This window comes from Equus asinus, chromosome 2 (genome assembly GCF_041296235.1).
Source record: "Equus asinus isolate D_3611 breed Donkey chromosome 2, EquAss-T2T_v2, whole genome shotgun sequence".
Taxonomy (NCBI): Eukaryota; Metazoa; Chordata; class Mammalia; order Perissodactyla; family Equidae; genus Equus; species Equus asinus.
In genome coordinates, this window is record NC_091791.1 from 8,464,456 (window position 1) to 8,486,786 (window position 22,331).

The 22,331-nt window shown below is 55.8% G+C and overlaps 1 protein-coding gene across 1 annotated transcript in view; it reads left to right on the top strand.

Annotated features, from left to right (window-relative positions):
- FAM53B (family with sequence similarity 53 member B) overlaps window positions 1-19,960 on the top strand; it is an 81,715-nt gene extending 61,755 nt beyond the window's left edge. The window contains exon 4 of the mRNA XM_014857700.3: window positions 15,584-19,960. Within this exon, the coding sequence (XP_014713186.1) occupies window positions 15,584-15,949 (366 nt within the window). The 3' untranslated portion in view covers window positions 15,950-19,960. The remainder of the gene's footprint in view (window positions 1-15,583) is intronic.
- Window positions 19,961-22,331: the final 2,371 nt, after the last annotated feature.

The window sequence follows — 22,331 nt, forward strand, 5'->3', positions numbered from 1 at the left end:
CTTGCATAGCTGTTGCCTTGCTGGCATTCTGCACCATGGAGGCCCTGTCCTTTCTTTCTTTCTCTCCTTCCTGCAGTTGGGCACTTGGTCCCAGAGGCAGACTGCCGGGGTTCAGATCCCCCCCACTTGCTCCCTGGTGGCCTTAGCAAGATTCTGAACCTCCAGGGACAAGAGTGTACCTCCCCCACCACTCCCAGAGTTGTGTGAGGGTTCGGTGGAACAATCCCCGAGAAGCTCAGGGTAAATGCTTAATAAATGTTAGCTCTACTATTGTCAGAGGCCCCACAGCTGCTAGGACACGAGACAGACCCTGACTTTGAGAAATTCCCTGACTTTGGCCCTGGAACAGACAAGAGTCCAGGGAATGGTGGGAGGAATTTATGGTAGCTCAGCCTTGTGGCTTGGTTTGCTATACATGAAGAAATGTCTGGATTTAAGAGTGATTTAGGGTCGCTCCAAGCCCTGCGCATTCCTCGGGGGCCATCTTGGAGTCCTTGCCCAAGAGCCTTCGGCCGTTGTAGTTGGGAATTTTTAGCAAGGAGCAGTGGGGGTTGCTGGACGCTCCTGGGGGTACAGTTTAGGTTGGGTTTCCATCCTGAATTCTGGCGTTTCTGGCAGCAGCGAGGTGTAGCGTGGTGGGTCAGGGCACAGGCTTTGACAGACAGAGCTGGGCTTGAGCCTGGCCCTGCGCTGCCCCTCTGTGGGAGTTGACCTTGGGCTCTCCGCATGCACGTGGGGATGCTGGCAGAGCCTGTCTCTCGGGATTAGGTGCTGAGATAATGGAGGCGAAAGGTTCCCCAGAGCTGGCCACTGGCATCCACCTAAGGTACGTTAACTTTGACTGCAAGGGCTTCTTGAGGTTTCTAGATGCCTCAAGATGCGGGTGCTGTGTTTGTATGTCCTGCCAAGCATTTAAATAGTAATGAACAAAAGGGAAAAAATAGAAAGGGAAAAAATAAGCCTATCAGGAAATTCACAGTTATGTTGAGGTGTGTCCCTGGGAAAGTCAAAGAAGCAGGGACTCGCCCTGGCCAGCCCTTCCGGAGCCCACGGTCAGGCCTGCAAGTGGGAACCACATTCTGTCAGCACACTGAGGCCTTGGGCTGGGCCCTCCACAGGCTCCCTTGCGAGGTCAGCATCATGATTCCTATCATGGTTCTGAGAGGGAAAATGACTTGCCCAGAGTCACTTGGAGAGCAGCAGATCCTCCACTCCTGCGTCTATTTGGTGGCAAAGAGTGTGCTCCAGGCCACAGCTGTGCTGCTGAGGCCGCTTTCTGGCCTCTTTGGCACATCCAGTGCCCTTTAAGAAAATGTCTCCTGGGTGCCTGCCCCTGGCCCAGAATCTGGACCTCCTGCTGGGGTGGGGGGTTGTCCTGGTCCTGGGGGAAGATACAGAATCCCTTCCCATGCTACCCTACCCCCCACCCCTGCAGCCCAGGAGCCTCTGCACTAGGGGTTCCCTGCCAGGGCGTCCCTGGGCAGCAAAGACTGAGGAGTGTGTTGGGCTGGTGACCACAAGCATCCAGGAGAACTCTGGTGAGCACTATGCAGCCTCCCAGATCTTTGCACCCTCTCTGACCTCCAAGATTGTCCCTTGTCATCTCTCACTGCAGCTCAGAGGAACTGGGCTCCCAGAGGGGATGAGAGACCTACTCAAGTCACCCCTGGGGCACTGGGCAGAGCTAGGACTCCAAACCACGGCTCCTGGCCCTCTACTGGGCTCCTGCCCAGCTGCCCAGGCACCCTGTGACGCAAACCCTGCCCTGCCACAGTTTGGTTGGAGACAGAAATGACACAGGTGAGAGGGCAGGTCACCCCAGGAAGGGTCCCTGCTGGGCAAGAGTCCGGGGTGACTCTTCCTCCACCCCCCATAGCTAATTAAGTGTCTTGCCTGCCTCCAGGTGAGATAAAGCTGTCAGGAGAGGCAGCCCTCTAACAGGGCCTCCAGGGCTCAGGAGCACCAGGGCCCCACAGTGTCCCTGCCACTCACCTTTGGCTCTGTGGGTGGGGACAGCCGAGCCCAGAGAGGCGGAATGTGCCCAGGAATGTCCTGCCGCACCCACCGCCAGCAGGCATGTCCATGGCCACCTGCCCTGCCCAGGCACGCTGGGACATGCTGGCCAAGCCCAGCTGGGCTGCTGCCTCTCCTCGCCCCCGCAGTGGCCAGCGAAGGCCAGCATAGCCTCTCTTTTCCCCAGCAGGCCTTGGATTTCTGCTCTCACAGACCACTTCCAGGTGGGATGCAGCTCGGGTAAATGGTTCTCCTTATGCTGCTTCTGCTGGGGCTGCTGTGGCAACATGGGCCCTCCGCTCCATCTTGGTGCAGCTGGGCACCATAAAGTGTTGAAATCCTGCTGAGACAGGCCCTGTTTATGATGTCATTTCAGCCCTGTGAGGGCAGTTTTGTTTCCCCATTTTACAGATAGAGAAAGAAAAACTCAGGTTGCATAAGGAGCCCAAGGGAACACCAATCCTAGTGGCAGAGGCAGGATTCCACCCCAAATGGGTCAGTGTTTTCAACACTTCATTCAGCCACCCAACCCAGTTCCTCTAGTCATCAGGGATACAGCGAGCAGAAGCCTTGCTCCCTGGCTGAGCCCTCTGCAGCCCTGCCAGCAGCCCATGGATGTGGGTGTGGGGGCTCTAGGATTGAGGGTGTGGGGCAAGGAGGCTCTAAGAGGCCTTTGGAGGGGTGTAGGGGAGCGCATTTTAGCTGGACTGTGAAGGGAGAGAGAGGTTTATTAAGGGGGTTGAGGCAGGGCACCCCCAGGAGAGCATAGTGCATCCAGAGGAGCCTGAGTGGGCAGGGAGGGCGCGAGGAGGCAGGGATGGGGCTGTCAGGCCTTTGGCCCTGAAGTGAGGTGTTTGCTCTTCATGAGGGTCTGGGAAGGAAGGTGCTGGGTCAGGTTTGAGACTCGTGGAGCTGAGAGGCCCATGAAACGTTGGAGTGGAGGTACAGTTCCGATTTGTATTTGGTGCCAGGCCTCATGTCCTGTCGAAGCCAGTCTGGCACAGCAGCCTGTCAAGGAAGGGCAGGGACACCCTGGGCTCGTGCAGGATGACTCCCTCATTGTGTAGATGGGCCCAGAGCCGGCAGGACTTTTCCAGGACACACCCAGTGCGAGGCAGGCTGGAGCCAGAAGCCAGGTGCCCACATCCCCATCAGGTGCCCTTAGAATGTGCTTGTCGTCTCCTGCTTTCTGCAGACTGCCATGAGGCCCGGAGCCATGAGGGACCCTGAGGGACCCCTCCTCAGAACAGAGGACAGGTGGAGGTCCAGAGGGGAGCAGGATTTGCCTGAGGCCCCCATTTCTGATGCCCCTGCCAGGGCTCACTATCCCACCAGCAGTGCCTTCCTAGGGGGTACTGTTGCCCTTGGACTCCTGACCTTGGACCAAGTCACAGAGCAAGGGAGAGGCTGGATGGCTTGTGACATGGCCAGCTTCGTAGCCAATGAGGAGCCCCTCTGGATTTGGTGGGGGAATTCTCTTGATGCTGCAGGAGTGAGGGCAGCCAGACATTTTGTATTGGCTCTCTGGTGCCTCTTCCCAGTGGCTCTACTATGTCCCTCTCAGGGGACCTGGGCAGACCAGGATGCCCTGTGGGTGGTCAGGGCTGGTCCACTCAGGGGGGAGAGGCCCCTTCTTTGGGGTCTCCAGCATGTCCCTGCTCCCCACACCTGTTCTCCCATTCTGGCTCCGTTGACAGGCTCTGAGCTTGAGGTGAGCTCGTTCTGTGTGGGACTGGCCAAGATGGTGGCTCCTAGGAGTTAAGAGGGGTGTGCGTGCACAGTAGGGAGCTGGCCTTATCCTATGATCGTTGGCTCAGGCTCTCTCTGCCTCGGGTTTGCCTGGAGTTCAGTCTGACTGTGGCAAGTTGTGTTTGGATTTTCCAGTGTTTGGCCCTAGGAGACAGCAGAGGTTCTAGACAGCAGGCGTGGGGGGTGTGTTTCTTTTTCCTCTCCTGGCCCTCTGGCATGGGCCATTTAGCTTGGAATGAGTGCTAAGTGGCCATTTGCTGTGAAGTCCATTCCTGCAATGCCATTGATCTCGATGTGGAGGCTGGAAGGAGCCAATGATGTGGGATGGGTCCTGGCCATTCAGGTGGTCCTCCAGGTCCTGCTCAGGCACTGTCCTCCTTGAAGTGCGGGGCCAGGGCCCTAAAGGTGCAGAGCTCGGAAGGGGTTGAACCAAACCAGAGAGGGTGGGAGTGAGAGGGGCATGAAAGCACTTGATAGTCCTTTCGAGCCAGAGGGGAGTGCTTCACCAATGAAAGGGGTAGTCTAAGGGGCGTGGTTTGCTTCTGGAGTTTTCCATGCTGAGGCCTATTTGAGGAGATAAATCAGTCAATTGTGTTTCTGCAATGTTTGTCTGCCTTTCTTTATGATTTAAGTTTTTTTGTTGGGGAGGAGAGAAGAGATTCCCCCCGCCCCCAAAGTGAAAGGAAATCCAGCTGAATCTGACACTTTGAACTTAATCTCTGCTTCTCATCTCTTTGCCAGGTGTAAAAATATGATGACAGGTGGAAACGGGGGCTCCGTGTTCACACGCACCAGAATTGTAGACACCTGGCCCAAACGTCCATATTCCTCCGTGTGTCATAACGTTCCTGTGGCAGTGAGCCTCGGCAGACTTGAGGGGCCATTCCCCCCAGACCATTTCTGACAAACAAGCAGCTTCCTTCTTTCGCTGCCGTGGGCAGGGCCAGGCAGCTGCTCTGAATGGCTGACGCTGGCCCATTTGGACAAGGCTGGTGTGCAGTCCAAGAGCAGCCTTGTTTAAGGAAAGCCAGAGTTTCAGGCACAAAGCAGCCCCCAGCCCCGCTTTGGGTCACCTACAAAGACTGGCAGTGTTCTCCTATGGAGCAAGAAGCCCCAAGCCAGCCCCTGTCAGGCAGGCAGAGGGCCTTGCTAACCTCCACAACAGCAAGATGTTTTCCAGGGGTTTCCCCTTTCTGTGTCCTATGAAAGCACCTACCAGCCACGGGGAAAGGCCTGCACGACCGACCACCCTCATGCAGATGTCTGGCACATGTGTGGCCCATTTACCATACAGGGATTGGCTCTTCCTGATGTTTTCACATTCTGTGCTTGTGTGAAACTCCTATTTAATTTGGTGATTATTAAGTGCAGGAACCTTGGGACTGGTAGGAGTTTTTTGTCCGAACAGTTTTGCAAAGTGCCGTTTTTAAAAATGCTCAAGTTTTGTTCCTGCCAATAAGTAGAGAAGAAAAGTCAAAAAGAACTTTGGTGGAGAAACATCAAAAATGATTTAGTATAGAGATGGAGGAGGGGCTTCTTTTTTGGGAAATATGAGTGGCGATTTGAATAAGATTTTGGCCTGTGGGTCATCCTTTTCTCCATTCCTAACTTATTGTGTCCCCTTCTCTTAAAATACACACACATTTTAGTTTTTGGTACATGGTACATTCACATCTTCAAAAACTAAAACAGTATACAGTGGAAAGTCTTACCCCCATCTCTCCCATCCTCCATGCCCTCAGGTTAACTGCTTATGTGTTTCTTGTGGTCCTTCTGGAATTCCTTTATGCAGATACAATCAAATAAAAATTTTGATTCTTATTTTATTCTGCTTTCTTATATAAAAGATAGCACGCTATATCTACCTTTCCACATCTTGCTTTCTTAAATAATAGATCCTGGAGGTTTTTCCATGTTGGAAAGGCTGCTACCTCCTTTTTTCCTGCTGCAGGACGTTCTGGTGCATGGATGTGCCCCACTTTCTTTCCCAGGCCCCTGCTAATGGACCCCTCAGCGGTGTGCAGTCTCCTTCGGCTGTGAATTGCAGCGCTCATGAACCCTTTCAGATGTGGCAGGCATATCTCATGTGGGGCACATCCCACCAGTCGGATTGCTGGGCCACAGGTTGTGTGGTCTCTTGTCTTGGAGGATGTTGCCCAGGTGATGTTGTGGGAGCTGTGCACCGTGATGGAGGCTGGAGGTGGTCCATTTCCCCACTGCCACCTCAACAGACACTGGTCTAATGTGGATTTTGCCAACTAGATAGGTGAAAAATAGTTTCTCTTTGTCATTTTAGTTTGTATTTTTCTAATCACTTGAGCATCTTTTTGTATATTTAAAGGCCATTCATATGTCCTTTACTGTGTTCATTTGCCCTTTTAAAAAAGTTGAATTGTTGGTCTTTTTCTACTCTCTTGTATATTAGGGAGATTAGTTTTTGCCTGTGATATGAGTTGCAAGTGTTTATTTCTAATTTGTTTTGTTTTTTGACTTTGCTTTTGGCATTCTTTAACACCTCTATTGAGGTATAATTCACATATTATAAAATTCACCCATTTAAAGTGTACAATTTTAGTGATTTTCAGTATATTCACAGAATTGTGCAACCATCACCACAATCAATTTTAGAACATTTTTCATCACGCCAAAAAGAAACCCTATGCCTATTGGCAGTCACTACTTATTGCCCTCAGCCACTCCCAGCCCCAGCCAACCAACCACTAATGTACTTTCTGTCTCTCTGGATTTACCTATTCTGGATAGTTCACGTAAATGGAATCATACAATATGTGGTCTCTTGGTGACTGGCTTCTTTCGCTGAGCTCCATAATGTTTTCACGGTTTATCATGTTACAGCAAGCATCAGTACTTCATTCCTTTTATGGGCAGATAATATTCCATTGTACAGAAGGACCGCATTTGACATATCCATTGCTCGTTGATGGATTGGGATTTGGGTTCTTTCTGCTTTTTGGCTATTGTGAGTAATACTGCTATGAACATTTATGTACACCCTTTTGTGTGGGCATGTATTTTCATTTCTCTTAGGCATATACCTAGGGATGGACTTGCTGGGTCATTTGTGAACTATGTTTATCATTTTGAGAAACTGCCAACCTGTTGGCCAAAGTGACTGCACAATTTTACATTCCCACCAGTTCTTTTATTTTTTGACATGTATATGTTTTTATCAAATTTATTAACTTATTTCTTTGTGACTCTGGATTTTGAGTTTTAGAAAAGCTTGTCTATTCCAAGATTATAAAGGAATTTGCCTGTGTTTACTTTTAGTACTTTTACGATTTTATATTGCGATCTTTGGTCCATGTGGAGTTTATCCTGTGTGTGTGGTGTAAATACGGATCCAAACTCTTTTTTTTTGATCTGGCACATTTGTCTCAATACCATCTACTGAAAAGGCCATCATTTCCTCTCCGCTTTGAGACTCCACCTTTATCCTCTACTGAATGGGGTCTATTTCAGAACGTTCTCGGTGCGTCCTCATGTAGTAGTATACTCTTACTTATTGCGGCTTTGTTAATATGTTTTAGCACCTGGTACGGCTAGTCCTGCCTCATTGTTCTTTACAGAGGTTTCTTGACTAATCTCATCTGTTTATTTTTTCATTAAAAAGTTGAGAATCATCTTCTCTTCAGATGGTGGGGGGAAGGGGGACGCTTGATATTTTAGATTGGGATTGTATGAGACTTATGAATTAACTTGGGGAGAATTGACACCTTCTTGAGCTCAAGTCTTCCTGTCCACAACACAGGATGTCTTTTTATTTGTTCGAGTCTACATTTGTGTTCTTTAAGGTTTTCTTCCTATCAGTTTTGCCAGTTCTTGTATTTTTATTCCTAGAGATTTTACCTTTTTTGTTGCTGGCATGCCTTCTTGCTCCTAAAAGTAGGTTACAGTTGAAAAGGGCAGTTGTGTTTGACTGCCTGTGGTATAGATTCTCTTCCCAAAGCTGAGCCCCTGGCCTCCACAGCTCGCTTTGCTGTGCAGCACTGTGTCCACAGGGAGCCACGGGCACAGCTCTGAGCCCGCGGGCAGTGGGTAGGCGGAGGGTGGGAGAGGGGCGCTCAGGTTTGCCAAGCATCCGCCCTGGCCTCCTAGGTGGTCTCGCTGCAATTAACCCTCCAAACAGGTCTGTGACTTTGGGGCTCTTATTAACCTTATACAAATGAGAAACTGAGGCTCAGAAGTTTAATGATTGTCAAGGTCCCCCAGAGGGCAGACCGGAGCTGAGATTCCAGCCCAGGCTTGTCCAGCCTTTCCTAGGCCACCGTCCTGCCCAAGGATCGAATCTTCTCCTGAGCACAGCCCAGAAGTCAAGAGGCTGGTTGCACATCAACTAGCTTGCAATTTGGGGCAAGTCTCATCCCCTCTCTTGGCCTCAGTCTGCCCATCTGCAGATGAGGTTGTTAAACTGGTTGGCAATTTGCTAATTTTTCCGAAAAGGATCCCCTTTCTTTGGAAGCCAATATCTGGAACGCAGACATGGAGCTGCTGGGGTGGAGCCGAGAGGGCCCCAGTGCTCTGCAGCCCATCTCCCTGTGCCCGATGTGGCCCTTGGGGCACCCAGCTCCAGGCAGCTGAACAAGAACCAGTGCCCACCATGCCCTCTGAGGGCCTTGGAGCCATCTTCCATGCCCCTAACCCTGCTGCAGAAGCCGCCCCAGGTACTGCATGAGTCCCGGCAGCATATTAGCCTTGGTCTCCCGCCAGAGCCCTGTGTGCTTTGGAAAGGTCCCTCAACTTTTGTTAGGCAAAGAATTCTCTTCACGCCAGGCTGAGAGTGAGGTGGTTTCACATGTCCCGTCCTGAGTGTGTGCTGGCCGGAATGCACACCACAGAAACAAAATGTTTGTTTTCCAATTGTGAGAGTGCCGGAGGCCCTTTGACGTCGGCTTCCACACCTTCTGTGTTCGGGCAGGCCATCCGCCACCCGGGGGCCTGGTGCAGACACATCGTCCGCCACAATGTGGCCTGTGGGGTGTGAGCAGAGAAGGGCCTTCGGGCCACTGGGATGGCCACCAGTCAGAGGACGTGCGGGACTCTGGGCCACCAAGGCCTCTTCTTGCCCACAGCACCCTGGGGACCTCAGGGCTGCCTAGACACACAAGCTGAGCCAGGCGGGGCTGACTGGGCGGGTCCTTCCTTCCTGTCTCCTCAGGCTGCCCTGGGCACCTACTGTGAGCTGGCCTCTGAGCCAGGCAATGGGGCAGAGGGTCAGGGCTGTGCAGGGCCAGGCTAGGTGCTCATGGGCTGGGGCTGGCTTCCAGAGGAGACAAGGCAAAGCTGGGCGTTAGTGGGTGAGAAGGAGCCTGCCAAGTGAATAGGTGCTCAGTCAACATTTGTGGCCTCTGCAGAGTGAGCTGAGGAAATGTGGTGCAGGAAGGCAGGGACTTCCAGTAACTGCTCAAGGCCATCCTTCCACCCCACAGATCTTTCCTGCCCCCCTCGCCCCGGGCTGTTGGTGGTAGAACCTGTGATCTGGGAAGAGCCTCGAGTATCCATTGCCAAATCAGCAGTGCTCACTGGGCCCCAGGGGCTCCCCCCAAGGCAATTTTATTTCCTATTTTCAGGTTGCAGCAACCTGGCTTCCCTGTCTGGGTTGCGGGGCTGGCATTTCCCTTATTCTGGAGAGTAGGGAAGCAGCCCAGGCTCAAAAGGGCTGCCTCTTGTGGGGTCCAAAGGTAAGTTTTTCGCAGAAGCGGGCTGGGCCTGACGCAGGTCTGGATGAGCAGCTGACCCGGCCCGCACAGGAAGTGAAACTGGGCTGTAGCAGGAGCGCGGTAAGATGCCAAGAGTGAAGGGCTGGCCTTCAGCGGGACCTGTGCAGCAGCCCTGAGAGGGGTCAGCCCACGCCCATTGCGCTTGGCCCTCTCCAGCCCCTGCCTGACACCAGACCAAACACAGCTCCGACCCAGGGCAGCCTGGGGGAGCAGCCCCACCACCTGACCCCTTGTGTCGGGCCTTCCTGTGAGAGAGAGTCTGGCCTTCATGCAAAATTCAGATTAACCAAAGATGGATTAAAGATAGGCCAAAAATATGCTGGGGCCTTTTTCCCTCTTTTCTGAGAAAGTTAATAAGTGCCCCCCAAACCCTACCCCGGAAACCATATGCCTTGCCATCCTGGTTGTCTCTGTGCCAGCTTCCAGTGTGAATGAGGCTTAGAATATTTCCAGGCCACTAGCCATCCTCATGGCCTGGTATTTTCTTGATACTTGGAGAATTCTGTTCTTGTGAAAGTGTCTGTTTGGGAAAGAAATGCCTCAGCTTAGCTGGATCCCTCGGCCTAGCTTCCAGCGGAGTGGCTGCAGGGGGTCAGGAAACACAGGCCAGCCTGGGTACCTGGTCTGATGATCCTCACTTGCTTGGACTGGTTTATGCCCCTCTTTCTAGAGGAATTTGAGGTAGCCCCCTAGAAATCTGTAACACAAAGAGATCCATAAAATTGGGTTAAAAAGAGGGAGATAGCATTAAAAAGAGGAAAAGCGAATGTGCCAGCCTTGAAGAACTGAGCCAGGAGAGGGAAGTGGAGGGGACTCTGTCACACTTCTTGTCTGAGAAGGGGAAGCACACGTGCGCCTTGGGGAGATGGGTTTTGTCCCAGTACGATGCTGAGAGGAAGTTTCATGTGGGCACTATGCTTAGGACACGCACTTACCAAGGAGAGGTGTCCCCCACAACCTCTGCTCCCCAGCAGACGCAAGGCCAGCTGGTTCTGGCAGCTGGACTCCTGACAGCCCTGATGGCCACCTCTGGCCAGGGCCTGGTGTTCCTGTTCTGGAACGAACGGCAGTACTGATGAGCAGTTGTATAATGCACAACTACGTTAGCATACAAAGTGCTTTCACCTCCCTTCTTAGGCTGTTCCTTAGAAGCAGAGCCTGAGATGGGGATTCTGGTCCAAGTGATTGATTGGAGTGGCTCTCAGGAGAAACCTGGAGGGAGGTGGATGGGACAGGGGAAGGAGCTCTGCACTGTGAAGAGCCCTTGGGCTGGGATCCCTCTGAGGCCTGGGGCAGCTCTGGCACCTGTGTCAGCCAGACCTTGGCTGTGGGCTACCCCCCCACCCCCCACCCACCAAGAGGGGTAACCTCCTAGACTTTCCAGCCCAGGGCAGTTCTCAGGATGAAGGGGCGGGGAGCCATCAGCAGAGGGATGGGTGCCCTGTCTTGGCTTCTGTTTTCTCCTGTGAAGCAGCCCAGCCAGTAACGACTGTTCCTGTTTCCAAATGAGGCAACTGTCAGTGGAGGAGCCAGACTTGGGCCCAATTTCTCTGACTCCAGAATCTCTATCCCCGTGCTCTTCCAGGTTTCGGGGCATGTCAGGGCCCAGGGAGACAGGAATGAGCCTGTCCTCTTTAGGGCAAGACGACCAGGAGAAAGGGGGCTGCTGCTGCCCATTCTCAGCCACAGCTGCTGACAGCCCACCCTTGCCTTTTCCCCGGGATGCCCTTTACCCTTCATCTTGTGGGGACTCCAGGCACGCAGGCAGTGTTCCCAGGGAGGCTTTTTGTGCCCTGCCCCACCCCTTACTTCTGGGTTATTACTGACACGGTGTGTGGTGCAGCTCAGCTGAGTAGACGTTTCTGGAGTCCCTCCCTCGTGCTTGCCCAGGCTGGCATGGGAGCCCTAGTACTTGGGGAAGGGAAGGAGCTCGAGCGCCTGGGACTTGGCAGGGTGGGTGGCCGTCGGCACACACAGCAAGATGGGGCTGAGTGTCTGCTGAGTTAGCGAGAGCTTTCCGAGGGGGCATTTGGTTTTCAGCTTGCAGCTCCAGGCAGAGGTGCCCTCCGCTGGCGAGGAGCTGAGCCCTCTCCAGACTCTTCACAGTGGGGCACACAGGCCCAGGCGTGGAGAGGAGAGCCAGGCCTGGCTCTCAGGGTATTCTCACTGCCCAGGTCTGATGGGCCTCCGTCTGCAAGGAGGGCTGCAGAGTTCCGGCGGGTGAGCACTGGGAGGCAGGGAGCTTTGTCTCTGTCCCCAAAGCCTGGCCAGGGGCCTCCTACCCAGGAGGGTGTCAGAACATATATCTGCACAGAAAGGCTGTGCAGAAGAGGCCATTGCTCCTGGCTGAGAAGCCCTGGGAGACTGGCTGGGGTGGGCTGAGACGTGGCGGCCAGAGCTGAGGTCTGGAGGGTCTGATGGAACAACTTGACTTTCAGGGGCTCCATTCTGAAGTCATTCCAGACTCTAGGACTGGCGTGCTGACCGATGTCTCCAGCCACTAGCTTGAGCTCACGTGGACAGTCCCTCTGAGCTTTGTTACCTGGGCAGGCCTGAGCCTGTATGGGTGGGCCAGGGCTGGGCCTCGAGAGAACAAAATTTGGAGTGGGGGGCTGTTTGTCCCAGAACAGCCATTTGCCCTGGAGTGATGTGTTCATGTTGCACTTTGGGCTTGTTAGTAACTTTCCCCAGACATTTTTGAGGGCACACAGGCCTCCAGGGCTCCCACAGGCCCATGCAGCATTCTTCTGTGGGGGCTGGGCTTCTCGGCAGCTTGAGCTGCCAGGAGAGACTGGGTGGGACCCTGCCCCCAGGGCATGGTGGGCACAGGGCCTGGGCATGGGCTGCGCCCTGGACATGGCAGGGGGTGGGCTCACCTGGGGATAGAGTCTCGGCAGGACACACGCTGCCTCATTGTGGCAGTCACATTCCTCCCTGGCTGGTGGGGCATGCCACCAGCTGGGGCATTCAGCAGGCGGGTCTTGGTTTTCATGGTGGCTGAAGTGGCTGAGTTTTGAGTCAACAAAGTTTTCATGGAGACACTGGCTTTGCAGCCAAGGAGCAGATGCCTTTGGGACGGTTGGGGGCTGGGGTTCATTAGCATCCTGGAGTTGGCTTGTGTTAACATTCACCAGCCAAACCTTGCAGCTTTTTGTCCTGCTGCAGAGCAAACAGGACACAGTAATTCCAGACAGCCAGAATGGAGGTGGCCCTGAGTGCCCTTGGCCCACCCCTTATTTGGCAGGTGGGCCAAAGCCTAGAAGTTGTGGAGTCTTGTCTGAAGCCATGATGCCTGTGTGTAGCAGAGATCTGTCACAGCCTGTGTGACCTCAGCCTTCTCTGGGGGATACTTGAGATAAAAGCTATGTCTCTGAAAGGTTCCAGCAAACCGGGGTCCCCCAGCACCCGGCTGCCGGCATGGCTAATGTTTAACATGATCAGTGCTCAGACACACACTATCACATTTGCCATAAAGTCAGGCACAAGAGCTGCCCCCCAACATCTTAGGTATTGGAATGCACAGGGTCAGGCAGGATGATCTGAGCAGCATGAAGAGGTGAATGCAGACTCGGGGGCACTTTCTGTTCAGTTGATGCCAGTGCTTCCCACTGTGTCCACCTTACGGCTCACAAGACACAGTGACACTGGGTGTTCACGCTGGGGTGAAGGGATGTGGCCGATCTTGAGGGCCAAGGCATCAGTGTCTCCGTGTCACTTGTGGGCCATTCGCAGCTCACTGGACTGACAACGAATGTTATTATTTATACTAGCAGGAGTCACATTGCCCTTCAGGGAGATTTCTTACATACCACCACTTCTCTCAGGCAAAGAGACAGATTGCCCAGCCAAGTGTCAGGGTTGGAGCTGGCTTCCCGGCTCCTGAGCTCCATGATGCTTCCCAGCCTCACACTTGGGCCTCCTCCGCCCTGGGCAGCCTGGGCCAGCAAGGATGGGGACTCAGGTGGGGGTGGGGGTTAATGCCTCCTGCCCAGGCTGGGCTGTCTTCGCTCTTTTTTGTGCCCCTACCCAGTTCTCCTTCTGTCCTGGCTCAGCTCTATGCCAGCCAGGAGAATGGGGCTCAGAGACCCTCCCATCACAGGCATCTTGGGCCTTCACCCAGCATCAGGTTTGAATTCTGACCTGTTTTGCATGAGGAGCCGTCGCCAGCCTTTGCTGTGTCGAGGGAGGGGATGTGCTCTGTGCAGACTGGGGGGCCTTGCTGAACCCTACAGTGGCCCGGGGCGGGGGACTGTGTGGTCCCCAGTCCAGTGAGGCTGTGATTGGACTCCTGCCGTGGCCTGGGCCAGCATCTCAGGTCTAATGGGTGGCCTAGCCCTTCTCTCCTTGATCCCAGCGCTCTTTCCCAGAGCTTCCCAATACGCTAGCCTTCACTTTTCTCATTTAATCAAAAGATCCCATGAAAAGCAAACCCATCAGAACAGTTTTCTCTATGGAGTGTTCGGGAACAATGAGCGTGTGCACGACAGGCTTAGCCGCCTTCCTCCAGAGACGGCGCCTTTTATTTTCCATTTGCCGAGCCTGTTTCAGCAGCTTGTTCATTGTGATAGCAGTGGTCATCTTTATTTCAAAGTGACAGACACACTGTAGCCTGTGAAAGGACCAGGGCCCTCGGGACAGGCCTGTGATCTTGGCATCGGAGGCGTGTGGTGCCCCACGTCCTTGCCTCTGTGCCTCCGTGCCCCACAGCATGCAGGGAAGAAGCAAAAGCCCAGAGTCCTCTCCCCTGCCTTCCACGCACATCTCTTCTGTTGCGTCCCCTCTGAGAAGGGACCATGTTGCTGCTGGTCCTATTGGGGATCTCCAGGGCTGGGCTGTGGGCGCCCCTAGCCACAATCCTCTGTCCTGATTTTGTGCTCTGCCATGAAAGCAGGCATTTAACTGAACCTTCTGTGCACAGTGCTGGGCCTGCCCCGCCTTGTGAGCTCCGGTAGCCCCGAGCTCCCTGGTGTTCTAGTTGCGTCTGCGTCCGCCGCTCCGGCAGGCCCCAGGCTGCCTACTTCTCCAGGCCAGCCCCACATAGGGGCAGCACTTGGGTGGGGAGCTCTTGACAGCCACACTCTCTCACTGGGATCTCAAAGGGTCCTGTGGGACAGGCAGGGACCATTGCTTGCCTCTTACAGATGAGGCAGCCAAGGCCTAGGGAGGCTGATGGCTCTGCGTGACATCCCCAGCTGATGAGCACCAGAACCAGCCTAGAGCTGGGCCTCTCCTCCAGCAGAGCTGTGGTGTCTGCCACCAGAGGGCCTGTGGAGAGCACAGGGCCCGACTCAACTGGAGAATCAGCATCTCCAGGCGGGGCCCAGGGCTCCTGTGGAGACCAGCTCCCTGGATGGCTGTGATGTGCACCAGGTTGGAACGCCAGCTCAACCCTGTGGAGCCATCTCCCCATCTGCGGGGTGGCGAGTGGGTGGGGTGGGCATTACGCCCCTCCATGTGCAGCAGTGCAGCCTAGCAATGTCTCCAGTTGCATCCATCAATTCTCTCCTGCTGTGGACTTTTTAATTGCTGAAGAGCCTTCCCACGCCTGAAAAGACCTGTCCTGTGTAGCCATCATTGAGGGGATCGGCTTGCTCTCTCCTTTCCCCTTTGGCAGCTTGATAGGAACGCTCACATCGCTGAATTTGTGCGTGCATTCTCAGTTGTTTTCTCTAGGTAGGAATCCTAGAAGTGAAGTTGCCCGATGAAGGAATCTGATCTGTTTTTACCACCTCGCCCTTCAGAAAGCTTGTGCGGGAAGGGTTCTGAGCCTGCTCTTTTCTCTGCAGCCTCCGCAAATTGGGGAGTATCAAGTTGCGCTCTTTCCAATTTGTAGGTGAATAACTGAATTTTGCGTTTCTTTATTAACACGTATTCATTGGCCAGGGGTATTTCTTCGTGAGTGAGTTGCCGACGACGGCCCCTCTTCCTTGCCTAGCTGGTGGAGGAAGCCAGGGTTTGAGTGGTCTTCCACCCCCTGGCGACCCCATTGACAGGCCCGTGGGCTTTGTGGGGTGTGCAGTCTTTGGGTTCTGGGAAGGGAGTGTGACCCTTAGTGACCTGTGTGTCTGTCTCTCCCACAGAACTGTCAGACCTTCAGCAGCCTCAGCTGTCTGAGCGCAGGGATGGAAGACTGCGGCCCCCACAGCCCCTTTGCCCTCATCAGTGGCACCAGGTCCTGGACCGCCTTGCTCTCGGCCTCGGCCTCCGGCACGGGGGGCAGGACCCCTGCCGGGACCCCGGTCCCCGAGTCTCTCGCCCCGCCCTTTGACGACCACTTGGCCTGCAAGGAAGAGCCGTGCTGTGAGGAGTCAGATGGCTGTGCCCTGGACGAGGGCTGCGGCAGGAGGGGGGAGTCGGCTACAGCCTGGCGGGACCGCAGGGCCACCGAGAACAGCCCCTGCTCCCTGGACGGCGAGCTGGACATTGAACAGATAGAGAACAACTGAGGGGGTTGCGGGCCCCTGGTCAGGGGTGGGGGTGCATTAGAATCGACGGCCTCCCTCTGGGTACAGGGTGGGCACTGGAAGGGGGGAGCCCCACTCCTGGGCCTGATGAAAGCTTCCTGGAAGGCGCTGGGTCCCAGGGAGCGAGCCCACCCGCCTCCTGGAGAGGCTGTCCAGCCTGCAGGGGTCCTGGCCCAGGGCCAGGCGACCCGGCCGCACCACACGGTGGAACGCTCAGCCGCTCACAGCACGGCAGCCACGGTCCGCGAACTGCTGTCGCCGATAAAGCAGCTTCTTGGTTTGGGTCTATTGCCCCTGTTTCCTTGTGGGACATCAGCCGCCCCGCCTGGCACTTGTGGCACTTCCGGCAGGACTGGCCTCTCTGTGTGAATCCCGGTTTCCAGCCGGCGGGGCTTGTCGGGCGGCCTGGGCTCAGGTCCATCCAGTGGTGTCAAGGCCCTTCTTGGCCTCCTGCTCAGGTTCAGTTTTGGGGAGTCGGCCCCACAGCTCCGTTCACTCAGTTTTATTCCGTGCCTTCTCTCCCACATCTCCCTGCTTCAGGTTCGGGAAGGTTCGGGAGACGCTTCCTTCTATAGTAGCACCTTGGCCTTAATTCCAAGTGTGGGAGACAGAGGCCCTGGGGTGCTGGGGTGGCCCTCCACGTCTGAACTCTCGGGTCCCAGGGAACGACTTGGGGTGCTTGTTAGAGGCCCCCTGCGCTGGGCAGGCATTTGCTGGATCTCTTGGCCAAAAAGACAGGCCTACTTGCCTCTCCGGTGGTGTGGAGAGCCTGGCCCCATGGCACTCTGCTACCCTGGGGGCCGCGCTGGCAGCTGGCAGCCATCCTCGTGGCTAACGTATCCCTACATGATTAGCTGAGTTGATTCAGGTGAGTGGAGACATGTCACCATAAAAGAGCGACCTCTTGAAAACGTCCTCAGGAGGCAGGAGCTATGAGCAGGTGCACAAATCTAGGCCCTGTCACATTTTGAGGGTGAAGGATGTCTGCTGGATGCTCTTGGGGGCCCTGGGTGGGGGACCTGCGAGGCCCCTGCAGGATTCCAGGCACATTCTCCTTGGTGGGTGGGGAGAGCTGGCCTTAATCAAGGTGTGCCGTCCACCTCAAGACAAGCCCACCTGCTGGTCGGCTGCGGGACAGAGTGTCTTAAGTGCTGCCTCCTGCTGTGGTCCCACCACACGCACAGGGGTTGACGCGCACACCCGCCCTGGTTCCACCCGCGGACTCCCTGACCCCCTGAGGCTTTGCTCTCAGGCAGCCCTCCCTGCCTGGCCGGCAGACACACCACATGGGCTCTGCCCTCTTGGAATCTGGCTTTTAGTGAACTTGGCATCTTCTACAGACAATAGCAATTTGGTCAACTTATGAGCAACTTATGGCTCCTTTTCCCATGAGGCTAAAAATCACTGGGGTGTTCTCTCTCGGGATTGCCAACACGTGATCAAGGCGCTTTCACGTCGCTGCTTCAGCTCCTCTCCTGTTGACAGCAAATGCCGCACTTCCACAGGTTGAGTACAGATGGTTCTCACCTTCTTTCTCCTAAAGAATGACCCTGTTTGGGAAACTTTATTTAAACCTTCACTTTTTTACTGCATCAAAAGTGTCATGGCTCAAGTTCTGATTGTAGGTGGCTTTTCTTAAAAATCAGCCTTAAGATGCTGGCAGAATCCCTAACTCAGTGGCCCTCTGAGGTTGCACTGAAAGCCTCTGTCTGGACAGTGTAATGGGTGTGCGGGTGCTGGGCCACCTTGCGGCAGGAACCAGCTATGCCTCGGTGGCTCCCACCAGAGGCACATCCCCTTGGGACCTTGGAGAGCCAACTCAGAGAGCTGGCGGCTCTGGGTCCACGATGACATCTTGCCTGATCCCTGCCTGGTGGGTTGTAGAGACCACATCTTAGAGCAAATCCGGAGGAGGCTGGGGCAGTTGTGTGATGTCTGGCAGCATGTGAACTCGGAGAGCATGAGCTGATGCCTCTGAGGTGGGAGGTGTGGCACCTGGCCCACACCAAGAGTGGCCACAGAGGAGCGTGGCCTCTAAAGCAGCCCTTCCTTTGGGAAGGGAGGCAGGGCCCCATCTCCTGGTCCATGCCACACTGAGGGACAGAGGGCTGAGCCAGGATAGGCCTGGGCAGCAGCCCTGGCTGCCTCTCCTGGGACCAGAAGGGGAGGTACACGGTGGTGGGTGTGTGTCACAGGGCTGTGGTGCAGGTGACTTGCCCTCAGACCTTGCCTGCCGCCTCCCCCCTCTCAGGCCTCATGGCAGGGAAGGACAAGCAGGAGCTTGTGAAATGGCCCTCCCTGCAAGCCGGTCCCATCTACCCACAGGCCCAGCCCCAGGGCGCTTTCGGGCAGAAACCATCCTGGCCCAGGGCAGGGCAGAGTTTGGTTGTTTCCAGCCTCCTCAGCTCCCTCTTGGCTGTCCCTGCCCCCTCAGAAGCTCCTAGCCCAAGCCCACACCAGCAGCAGTGAGGGGAGAAGACGGCCAGTGTCCTTTCTGCTCAGAGAAAGAAATGTCCGTCAGTTGGTTTCATGTTTGTCTTTGATTGGAGAGAGCAGACCCCAGCTAGAAGGTGCCCACACTGCCCAGAGAGGCCCGTTCGTGCACAACCCACTGGCACCAAGACTTCTGCTCTTGGAGGAACGCTCGCCCAGGAGGCTCTCTCCGACCCCAGGTGGCTGTCCCGCCGGGGCAGCTGCGGGCTGGCGGACTCGCCCTGCAGGAGCCTCACTTTTGTGGGGGCCCTGCCTCTCGCAGCCGACTCCCATAAACTCCTGCCTCTGCGGTAAGGCTGGGGGAGTTCAGAGCCAGGGAGGAGGGCTGTACCAGGCTGCCCGCCTGCCCGGGGCCTGAACCACGAGAGCGGGATCAGGGCTCCAGGAGAGCCGTGGGGAGGGGCAGCTTGCTGGCCCGCGTCTCCCTACTCCAGAGGAGCGTCCTCCAGCTCGGGCCATGGCCTTGCCATTTACATGCCTGCAACCCCCTTGCCTTATTCGCGGTGGCAGCCGGGCCTGGCAGGGCCACGGGCAGACGCACCGTCCGGCCACGGTGGAGCTTGTGCTCACCATATACACGGATTTTCATTCTCAGAAAGCCTTATTTTTCAACAAAATTTTTGTAGCAGGAAAGTTTTGTGAATTTGTATGCTGAAAAAAAAATTTAAATAAAGGAAAAGCCCACATTAAAAAGAAAAACCCAAATGTCCCGGTGGGTCCCCAGTGCAGGGACCCCGCTTTTGAGCAGGCGGCCATGGCGTCTAGACCGCGCCCTGGGGGCTGTGCACTGGTTTGGGCTCGAGCTCCTCCGTGTCTTCCCCCAGGGTTCAGGTCGTCCGCACTCTGTGGCCTGGGGCTGGTCACCTGAACGGTGGAAGCTTCGGGCTCTGCCACCGGGGCGTGAGCAGCAGAGCCCAGCAGCAGGCTTGGCAGCCTGGCCAGGACCCAGCGGGTACCGCCCTGGCACCCGGCTCCCTTGTGGGCAATGATGCCACATCTTGCCAGGTCCGCACAGTTGGTCAAACCCCTGCCCTGGGCACCAGTCAAGAGAAAACCATGCCTCTTTAAAGAGAAAAGAAGAAAAAAAGATTTTTAAAAAAATCCCAGACTGCAGCAGAGATCTTGTAGCCTAGATAGGATAGTCTGACCTTCTAGCATAGTCTCTTTGGCAAAGAAGTTGTGTTTTCAGTGCGTGGAGGAGACGTCCTGGGGGCTCGGGTGACGGTGTGTAGGCTGTTTCTGGAGCCATGGCGTGCTTTCCCGAACCATACATTGTTGGTCTTGCAGAGCCTCGGGAGGTGTGGCGGCCAGCACATGTGCTGGGCCAGGCCCCGCCCGGGCAGAGTGATCTGGTGTGGAAGGCACTGGGTCTGTCCCCTCCCGCCTGCCGCAGCCTGTCCTCCGCGCAGGCCGTGACTGTCTTGCACTAGAGCCGCTCTAGTCTCTCAGGAATTTGCTTGTTACTTTTACTGTGTAAATAAAGCTTCCTGGTTCAGCACCTGCCCGTGGGAGCCTGCTGTGTGGTTTCTGTTGGGAGTGGCGCATCGATGGGTCCCCCCTCTGCCCTGGGCGCGCTGGCTCTGGGCTGGCAGGGACAGAGACTGGACCCTTCCGTCCCCTCAGCCTCAGGGTTGGGTCAATGAAACGGGGATGCGGACATCTCGGAGCTGTCAACAGCCTTGAACGCAGGAGGCTGTGTGAGTGACTGTGAGGGGGAGGGCTGGCCCCAGCCACCACTGTGGGCACGGGGGAGCCCTTACAGAGGCATGGTCCAAGCAGCACAGCCCGGGGCTGTGTCTGTGTGTGTGTGTGTGCACGCGTGTGGGTGTGCGTGTTCAGGGGTTGACAGGGCCCAGCTCCTCACTCCATCCAGGAAACAGGGACCCCGAGACAGCGGAGTGGAGACACCCCTCTGTGTAATTTCCAAGTTAGGAGCAATGGGAAGCTGCCTTTCACAGAGCCCTCGTGAGCCCATCAGATCAGCCCTCAGCCGAGAGGCAAGGCCACATGGCAGTTGGCTCCAGGTATACTGTGATGGAGTGGCTGGCCTGGCGCCCTGTAGGGCCACCTGCCCACCAGGATAGCCATGGAGGTGGCATAGGCTGGGCCTCCACACTCCACGGAAGGCAGCCTGGCTCAGACCTGTACCACTCTGGCCACAGGGATGCCAGTGCATGCAGCTCAGCCCAGAGTGGCTCCTGGCATCAGTCCCTTGGCCTGGCCCTCCGTCGGGGGCCCTTGGCTAACCCAACTCAGGAGACCATGCTGTTTGCAGCCTTGAGGACAGGCTGGAGAGGCTTAATTTTTGTGACCCCGTGTTTGCCCTCATGATCTGACCACAGCTTCTGCCTAGAACATCTTTGAGGTGCCTGAGCTCTCCGTTTAGACTCTTGTTTCTTTTGTGTTTAGCAGCAGATTCTTTTTCAAACAAAATGGCCTATGAACGCCTAGTTCACGATAGAGGGGAAGCAAGGCTGCTTGGGGTGCGGGGAGCTCCCCAGCCCCTCCCTGGCAGCCTGTGGCACCAAGGCCCAGGGACACAGGGACCCTGCCTCACCTCCCCCATGACTGGAAGGGCAGAGGCCAGGGGAGGCTCTGCAAGCACAGTGGCTCCCACACGTTCCCCACCCGAGGAGAGGGCACAGAGTGGCCTCAACAGGCCTCCAGCCCCTAACAGCCCCTCAGCTGTTTCCTCAGGTGAGGCCCCTGGCTGGGCGCCGGCCTGGTGCTGGCCTGCGCTCTGGATGAGGCCCCAGGGGAGCAGCATCTGCCCTCCAGCCCAGCTTGCCCCGCTCTTCACCCTGGTGACTCCCGCAGCAGGGGAAGGAGAGTGCCGTGCTCCCCTGCACCTCAAGATTTGCCGAGATCAGGATAGTGCCCGGGGCACAGGCCTGGGGGCTCCCTGCCCTGCTGTTGGTCCGGCTGCAGGGCACTGCGGGCGGGCCCCACTGTGCGCCTGAGCTGGGCCCGCGCACCTGCATTTGACAGGTGCTGTCTGCAGGACACCAGGCAGCATGCTAACTGAGCAGTCTCCTCGTGTGGACAGGGGCTGTAACACTTGTGGGGCTTAAAGGAGAGGAAGCAAAAAAGCCCCATACCATGCTGGGTGTATGGGCCAATCCAGACTGTTCAAACACTTCTCCCCACGTGGCAAGAGGGCCGAGAGGAAATGCCCAGACATTAGCAGTGCTCAGGCTCTGATGACTTCTGGTTTCTTTTTATACTTTTCTGTTGAATTTCCTACAGCAATACATATTGCATTTATAATCTTAAAAAAGAAAGAAACAAAAAATGAGAGAACGTCAAGTGCCGATATGTTTACCACCTAAAGCGGGACAGTTCTGAGGGACAGTGAGTGGTGGGTCATCACGCTGGGGTGGGAGGTGGAACCGTGAGCATGCGGTGGGCCGTGTGCATGTCCCTCTCTGCGTCCCCACCTCTGGCCCTTTCCTACCTGCCAGCTCCCGCCTGCCTCCCTGAGGGGCAGGAGTGGCCCAGCAGGAAGGACCAGCCTCTGCAGGGACCTTGTCCATCTGACCTGAAGGAGGAGGGAGCGCTGGAGCCGCCGGGCCTGGGGGTAGGCGCGCAGCTGGTGTTGAGGACCCTGATGTCCCAGCCGCTGCCAGCTGCACATCAGCACAATGGCAGTGTGGACGCCCCCTGTTTTCCTGTCCTCCTCCTGGTGCCATGCTGCCTCCCTCTGTCTTGTGGGAGTTTGGGTGGGGCGGCCCCCGGGTCAGCCTGGGACTTTCTTGGGACCCAGATCCAGCCAGGCCTGGACTTGTAAGTCACATGAGACAATAAACTCTCTTGTTGGATAACCAAGTTTGAATTGGGTTTTCACACAGGGCTGGTACCATGTGGACCCTTG